The 8,583-nt window shown below is 39.5% G+C and overlaps 1 protein-coding gene across 1 annotated transcript; it reads right to left on the bottom strand.

Annotated features, from left to right (window-relative positions):
* Positions 1–333: 333 nt before the first annotated feature.
* On the bottom strand, positions 334–2,603 carry LOC139457241 (uncharacterized). Its single transcript, XM_071238652.1, has 2 exons — positions 1,915–2,603; positions 334–611 (listed from the first exon to the last, which is right to left on the bottom strand). The coding sequence occupies exons 1-2, from the start codon at positions 2,601–2,603 to the stop codon at positions 449–451; spliced, it is 852 nt and encodes a 283-aa protein (XP_071094753.1). The 3' UTR covers positions 334–448.
* Positions 2,604–8,583: the final 5,980 nt, after the last annotated feature.

Raw genomic sequence — 8,583 nt, 5'->3', positions numbered from 1 at the left:
ACACACGATGCTAATGATACGTTTCTTGAGTTTTTTGCCTGTCGGCAGTGATAAGTACATACAGGTAGAGTTTACTTTTGGTGAGAATGTAAACACACATTTACCAAAATTAATGTAAATGACAGAAAATATAACATCTACGAAAATCCTGAATGTGTTTGATGGTGTGTGCACAAGGGGCGGTCGGGTAGCCTAGTGGTTAAAGCGTTCGCTCGTCACGCTGAAGACCCGGGTTCAATTCCCGACATTGGTACAGTCTGTGAAGCCCATTTCTGGTGTCCCCTGCCGTTATATTGCTGGAATATAACCGGCGTAAATACAAACCATACTTACTCACTCACTCACTCACTGTGTGCACACGTTGCAGGCTAAGCACACATCCATTATCGTGCAGATGACCACTTCTAATCACGTATCACGGATGTAACTTAAGTTTGTGTAGGTTTGTTTATTCGGAGAAAACAAGCAGCTTGCCGCCAGATATCAGCGGTTCCACACCCTTGTATTTGTGAAGATCCTTCTCTCGAACTTTCACTGCTACGATGTGTTTACACTTTGACTGCTTCCAGCCATCAGGGCATGTTCTGATATCCTTGCAATTTGACGAATCCCTACAGACAAAAAAAACAGCAGACAATGAATAAACGCTTTCAATGTGTCACACTTTAGAATGGTTCAGAGTCTTTTCACTAGATTCTTAAAGCACTTCGCGGCTGATTTCACTATGTATTCGTAAGGTTTCACAAAATAGGTATAAAACCTGTGTAAAAATGGTAAAATGTTTGCTCCAGCAAAACGTGATTTTAATCTCATGACTTGTTCTCGTCGCTAAAATAATGCTGATACGATATTATAATGTCAGTCATACCCTTACTCATTCGTAAACATACACTCATGCAAAACACTTCAAGACATATTGTATATCCCATAAACAAAAGATAGACTAACAAAACAGCAACTTTTGAATTTATTTCTTTGATAGGCATTTGGCTTTGGTTTTGGTTTGGTTTGTTGCTTTACGCCGCACTCAGCAATATTCCAGCTTTATGACGGCGGTCTGTAAATAATCGAGTCTGAGCCAGACAATCCAGTGATTGATATCATGAGCATCGATCCACGCAATTGGAATCGATGACATGCATCAACCAAGTCAGCGAGCCTGATCACCCGATCCCGTTAGTCGCCTCTTGTGACAAGCATCGGCATTTAGAAGTTGGAGTACTAAGTAAGGATAAGATTCATTGATGAACAACTTCTTTATCACAATTAAGAGCGACGTTTCGGTGTAGGTTCTAACATCGAAACGTTGCTCTTAATTGTAATAAAGAAGTTGTTCATCCATAAAACTTATCCTTACTTAACCTTTGAAATATTTAGTTCCTTTTATTTGGAATAATATACTGTGCTTTATATTATAACTGACATACATATAAAACATGGTGTTAACTCACAAACTTGCTCACTGACCCGTGAAGATCCGGGGTAGAATAGGTCTTCAGCAACCCATGCTTGCCGTAAAAGGCGACTATGCTTGTCGTAAAAGGCGACTAACGGGATCGGGTGGTCAGGCTCGCTGACTTGAATGATGCATGTCATCGATCCCAATTGCGTGGGTAGATGCTCATGATATCAATCACTGGATTGTCTGGTCCAGACTCGATTATTTACTGACCGCCGTCATATAGCTGGAATATTGCTGAGTGCGGCATAAAAACAACAAACAAACAAACAAACAAACAAACAAACAAACAATTGCGTGGATTGATGCTCATATCAATCACTGGATTGTCTAGTGCAGACTCCATTATTTACAGACCGCTGTCATATAGCTGGAATATTGCTGAGTGCAGCGTTAAACAACAAAGAAACAAACAAACACTAAATCACTCACACCGTTGTTTAATAAATACTTACGCAAGTTTGTCTTTGAGAGCGAGATCATGACAGATCAACAGGGCGCCGCCATCCTGATTCAGACGTCTTGCAATCTCAACGCCCATGACTGTCTTCCCACTTCCTGGCTTGCCGGTTATGAAACAAGGCTTGTCTTTCTTCAGAAGATCTTGCATGAACTCCAGCTGTTCCCGTGTCAGTTGATAGATTGGAACGTTGTCAGTATCGTCTTGTTTTGACCGTGCTGGCATACCGTTCAAAGTGTAGTAGGGTACGCTTGTGGCCGACATCACAAAATGTAGGCTTTTCTGGAGGTTCTGGAACTTTCTTTGGTACATAGTCATTCTTTCATATGGGTAGAGGTGTCCATTCTCCTGAAGCAACGTGGCAGACATCTGTGTCCAGTTGATGTTTGTTGACTCAGCCCCGTCCACCACCGTGCAGAGAAAGTTGAAGGATTCGTCTGTAAAATCTCTCATTTTGTGTGTGAGTTCCCGGGCCAGTGACCTTGCGTATGACATAGCAGCAGACCTGTCAGGACTGATGTCAACAACACACAGCAGTGGAACTGTTTTGTTACTAAGGAAAATCAGTGTCTTCTGAACGCTAGGAGGCTGAAGATCTGCTTCCGTGAGACCAAGTTCTGTACCAAGATTCAGGGAAGCATGTACCAACCTTTCCGCTTGAGCAGAATCTGTTAAAAAAGCCATAACAGAAACGCACATTACACCACAAATATACCAATACAATGATGTGATAAGAATAACAGAAAATTCACTGACGGTTATGTCCGAGGACGGAAGGCTAATTAAGTGATTTATTAACAAATCAGCCAAACATGTATGAAACTGTCAAAAACGTCATTGTATTTCTTGTTGCAGATTGCTCTGATGAATCAGTATACAAACCTTGAACCCAGCGAAAGATAAACACAGCTGGCATGAATGGGTTGAGTGTTGACACACGTTCTTCAACCAAGTCCAGAGGGTCGAGGGGGGAACCTGACAAAATGGAACACAACAAATATTACTTAAGGTTCTGTTGTTTACTCGTCTCATTTCGTGTAATGATCCAGTGAACTTCTGTCGAGTTATTATCAATGCAGATAACAAATAATTAGTAATTAAACACAAGTTCCAGTAAACTACTGTTATAACGAACACGCTTATAACGAACTGAGCGATATAACGAACTTACTTTTTTGGACCCGACAATTTGCTGTAGTTATACTTATATATGCTTATAACGAACTACGGTTATAACGAACTAAAAAGAAAAACACGAGAACATATGATAATAAACAAAATAGGGAATTGCATCGGAAATCATTCTTCGCACTGATGCTTCAAATTTGGAAATGTCCTTCACATTTCTTCCAAAGAAACGTTTTGAAAGCATGAGTTGCTGAAGACCTATTCTAACCCGGATCTTCATGTGTTTCCGACTTAAGTGGCTCAGGTGGTTACTGTATGTTGGGAGATCATTGCCCTTGGTATCAACAAAATATTTTGTTCAGGACAAGTGATTGCCGGTTGTCGTATTTTTGCTGTAATATTGCATTGGGCAGCGTAAAATAGTCTCACCTTCGAATGTAAGGTTGCCGTCGTCTGTCTTGTCTTCCACATCTATAATACATATAAACAGAGATATATGGTACAGGGGATTTCGTGACTCAGCGGTCCATTTTGCCAACATGGTCCTGTTCCACAAAACAACCTTTAATTAAAGGTTACCTTAGTCTGAACTTACACCTTAGTGAGTTTAGGTAGGGTCGTACCAAATGTCATTTTCCCGAGGCAAGTGACTTAACTGACTTTGAAAGTCCAGTTTCCACCCTTGCCGAACTAGGCTCGTATTATGGAGTTATATTATGGCTGAACTATAGAGTCTATGCATAGTCCAATCAAAATCGCGTAACGAAATAGAAATCCGGTTCGTGCAGTTTTCGGTCGATTGTTTTTAATCAAGATGCTCACGTGATTTGATGCACTTTGCGATGTAAGACCCGTTTTATCACAATATAGATCTTGATAACTAGTATTGATCAGGTCCTCTTGACTGGGCACTGCCATTTTGTTGGAAGCAAATGTAAGTGATACAAGAGGTGGAATCTGATTGGTCAAAAGGAGAGGCATAGAAGGGACACATCTCGTCATAACCACTGGTGTCGCTAAGTTCGAGCCCAGAAATTCCAGCCTAGTTCGGCAAGGTTGGAAACTGGACTTAACTCCCTTGCCTCGACAAACTGTAGATTTTGATCGAAACTTACGTTCGCCTTTCTTAAGGTTGTTTCGTGGAAGAGGACGTCAACCTTAACAAGGTCTAAGGTTAAATTCTTAGTTACGATCACCTCAGCACTAAAGCTGGCTTGTGAAACTGGGCCTTGGCCTTTATGAAAGGGTAGTGTTGTCCGAGACGTTTGAATAACTGACATGCTGTTATTGTATCTTAATCATTATCTCTACAAACTGTTTTTCACAGTGTTCTACTAAATACCTATCGACTCGTCTTCAAGTATTTAGTTCTTGCTTTGTATTAAATACTACACCACATGCAAATAACTCCCTTTTCTGTCCTGTAGTCAGTGGTTTCTCCTCCACATTTTTTTATCAAGATGATGATGTGCTTGGCTATCGTGATACTAATAGGACAATATCAACCACTGATATATTCTTGTCTCATTGTTCACTTAATTGAATCTGAACACCTGTGATATTATTAGACATGTACGGGTGTCGAGAGTGTCTGCATTGGGATGAGGAACAAAGTAGCAGACACCGTGTTAACATTAGACACCATGCTTTTGAGAAAACGATTTATAAGGTACTGATTATTTTATACTCGCCATTGTCAACTGCAACATGAGGGAAAGAATGTCCTCGATGAATTTTCTCAGAATTATGAAAGTTATGATTGCAGTCACTGCCATCATTATCTACTTTTCTCTTGTGGCGTGCGCTGGGCCGGTCCTGGTGTATCATCCTTTCACTCTCAACACTTCTCACAGCTCCTTGATTTCCTAGGTTGTGACTGAGTGAATACGATGTCTTGCACGGTGGACTGGGAATGTCTGGTCTTGCCTTTAAAAGCGCCATTTTACTGCTGCTTCTGCGAAATCAATTCACAAAGGTTATAAACATTCGAATATCGTCTTTATCGGTTCCGTGGAATAGACGAAATGTATCAATATGTTTTTATGATATTGATGAATTATGATGAATATGTTTACCTAGTATTGATCGATCAGTACATATTATTTTTTCGAAACGCATGACAAACTCGGTAAACAGATATCACAAGAATGGTATTTCATATCTCTAATAATCTTCATAAACCATGCATAATAGTGATTTGTTGATACAACTATCCAATGCATGTAACTCTTTCATCGACCTATTTGGTATTCAGAGAACTCTTTTGAAAGTCCCCTGAACATGCTATTCTACTGGAACACACCTATGTAAATTATTCAAAACGTCAACGACACCAGAAGATAATAAACTCGAGTATCTTCCGAAACTGATTACAAAGGGTGTAAAAGGCAAAATAGAAATTATTTGATCTAAAGTACAACTGAGAAATGTAGACGTCATAAGTTGGAGATGATGGTTTATTGTTTAACATGAAGGCCAGTATTTGAATCTCTATCGGCACAAGTCCAGATAAGCCCATGAAATTTGTTTCTCTTTTGTTTCCTTGATTTCCAACTCTGATGGACAAAAGAGATGGAACTACTCATTAATATTGGCATTGCTGAAAGACGAAGTCATCTATATTCTAAAACATTGGTTGTTGTTGTTGTTGTTTTGTTTCTTTTGCAGCGACAAAGTGTCATCTCTTTGAATTGACGAAACTATCTGAGAGCATCAGATCAGCTTGTAGAGGGGCACAGACAGTACTAACGGGTATAACTATTGTCATAAGGTAGTGAAATTTATTATAGATAGATGTTTTATGGAAGACAACTTCTTTATTCTATTTGTCAGGCAATATGTGTTTAAACTATACATTTCAGTCAGTATGTATAGTGCCTGAGTGAATCAGTCAATGTACATATAGACTGATTGTGGATATATAACCCTTTCTTCACCTTTGCTTGCCTCGTATAAAAATCTATACCGAAACGTCGCATCATAATTGAATAAAGAGGTTGTCATCCATAAAATATCTGGTCTTTTCTGGGACTTACCAAGTTCTAGAAAATGTCAATCAAAAAGTGTAATATATTGTTAAACAATGTCGTAATTGTATTTCATTGAATCTGTTGCGATTCAGTAGAAGTTCATAGCATTGTGATTGGGCAATGTTTAGTTGTCAGAAATGTAGTACTATCTAATGTAAGCAGTGGTGAGAAGTTATCTCCTTTAGCTATAGGCGTAGTGTAGAGCTTTATCACGCGCTGACCTCGCAATAATGTACATCGTATCATATTCAAGCTGTATCACTGAGAGTGATTGATTACCTCCCTTATCCGAACAGCTCAATTGCGCACTACCTTTGCAATGTATCGTATGTTATTCAGGCAGCCATCGAGAAAGGTTCCAGGGAGGGATTTAGGCCAAGCCTGTCACGCGCACTCAATCTTTCAACTTCACATTGCTATTGCAACATATTGTTCAACACGATTAAATACCAGGTTTCTATAAAGTATGACTTTGTTCAATAAACAACACATGTAAAACAACGGGTTTGATATGAGAAATGTGTAATTAGTTGTATTCATAATCACATGTGTTAAAAAACAGTTTCGTGTGGTTTTTAAGCACTTAAAATTTCACTGACTTCGATGAACAACAACAACACAATATGCAGGGGGAAGTAACTCTTACTGAACATGTGATATGCGCATGATATTGAGTGAAGCGCCCTATAATATTCAGTTGAGGCCTAGTAAATGAAATTTCATTCTGTTGAACAGAGTGAATTAGGCTGAAATTGATTTCTCTTGAAGGTAAGCCAACAAGCTCCTCACAGCGATAGCCCGTTCGCCGAGCTCTCTATACTATCTCGATGTTACCGAGAGTGTAACGAAGGTGTCACGCGCTGGGAAGGAGCTTGGTAAAGCCAGATATAAAGGGAGGTTATTCACGGTAGAGGGCGCAACCGTGTGGGGTATATATAGGGAATGTAAAGCTTGGGTAGTTCAGTTTCTCCTGTGGTGTCGCCGTTACAGTGAGGTCTGTTTATTTTATGTTTGTTCTGTGCGTTATGAACATTTTCTGTTGTCAGGTGTTTGGCAGTCTTGCTGCAAGACAAATGTCGTCACAGTGACGAGGATGGTTTCGTGCCACAAAGCATGGATGGTACCTGGTACATGCATGTATCTTACAGTATGATGTTACAGTGTCGGTGACTGGCGTGGTTCTGAGATCATATGGATCAAGGCCAAGGACGCTACTGGTGTTTGTAAAAGGAAATTTCATTGCAGAGTAAATGTCTCGACGTGTGCCACAGGGGAAGCCACATTGTGTGTTTGCTGTTTATATCTGGCTTGACGAGGATTTGGAAGAGAATGACTCATTCACGTAACAAAATGTATGGCGCTTGCTGTGCATAGTTGAGCACAGTATTGTTTCAAATAGTCCACTGTATGTAATGTATGATTCAAACCGTTTCATGCTTCTGTTTACGGTTCTGCATGGTTTATTGTTTTGACAGTTCCGGCAGAGGTTATACACCCGCATATGTTCTAATGCTTCTGGATACATAGGAAATCTACAGGTTGGTCTGTAGTTGGCAATGATTTTCCTAAAAAATAATACGGTTGCATGATATCTTCACGATGTCTGGGTTGATCATAGTAACATTCTTCTATACAAACTTCAAATCTAAACTGGAAGTAATCACAACACAAACCCAACTAACCAAACGGAACCGTACACAAGAGTGAGTGAGGGAGTTGGGTTTAACGCCGATTTGAATAGTACTCCGTGTCAGCTTGATGTGGGAGGAAATCAACGAGCAAGGGTTTTGTGCTGACAACAAAATCGGGGCGATCCAAGATTCAAACACACTGTCATAGGGTTCTGGCGTGCCCAAGGGACACAACTCTGCATAGCGAATTGCAGCGCCTTCGGCGGCTGGGCCAAACGTGCCCCCGTACTCAACTGTAAGAAACTATCAAGATGTTTTAGACGTTTTAGATGAGATATGTATTGCGCAACGTTCCATGAAGAAACTGGCAATATTACACTATCACAAACTACAAAATATGCTGAAAAAACGACAATTAAAAAACACAAGAACATTGAACATACAAAGGAGGTACACTATAACAATTTTATTTTAAAAAAGTGTATTATAATGATATGGAAACAATATGAGAATTGAGCAAAACTATGGTAATTTGTTAGTAATCGTTGGAAATTGTTTCTGGATAACTGTTGGTAAACTTATTAAGAATTGTTTGAACTTTTGAACTTTTCCTTTGAACAGTCTTTGTCCTTTGAGTATACACAATTCTTTATCATGATTGAGGATTATTTGTGATTCTCCTTCTTGGTTGTATTTTATACAAGACAGTGCGTACCTTTGTTCATCTTCTAAGACCTCACATGTTTCACAGAGACGTTGTTCCAACGGGGTTGGTGTTTTTGTATAACCGATTGTTCAATTTTGATTTGTGATTACTAAAACAAAGTTTTGAGAAAAGTAACCTATGACCTTTGTTCTTACAATATGTAAGATAAT

Source organism: Haliotis cracherodii, unplaced genomic scaffold, assembly GCF_022045235.1.
Source record: "Haliotis cracherodii isolate W230 unplaced genomic scaffold, xgHalCrac1.p SCAF_12, whole genome shotgun sequence".
NCBI classification, from domain to species: Eukaryota; Metazoa; Mollusca; class Gastropoda; order Lepetellida; family Haliotidae; genus Haliotis; species Haliotis cracherodii.
The sequence above is the reverse complement of the archived record's forward strand: the minus strand, read 5'-3'. Positions and strand labels throughout refer to the sequence as shown.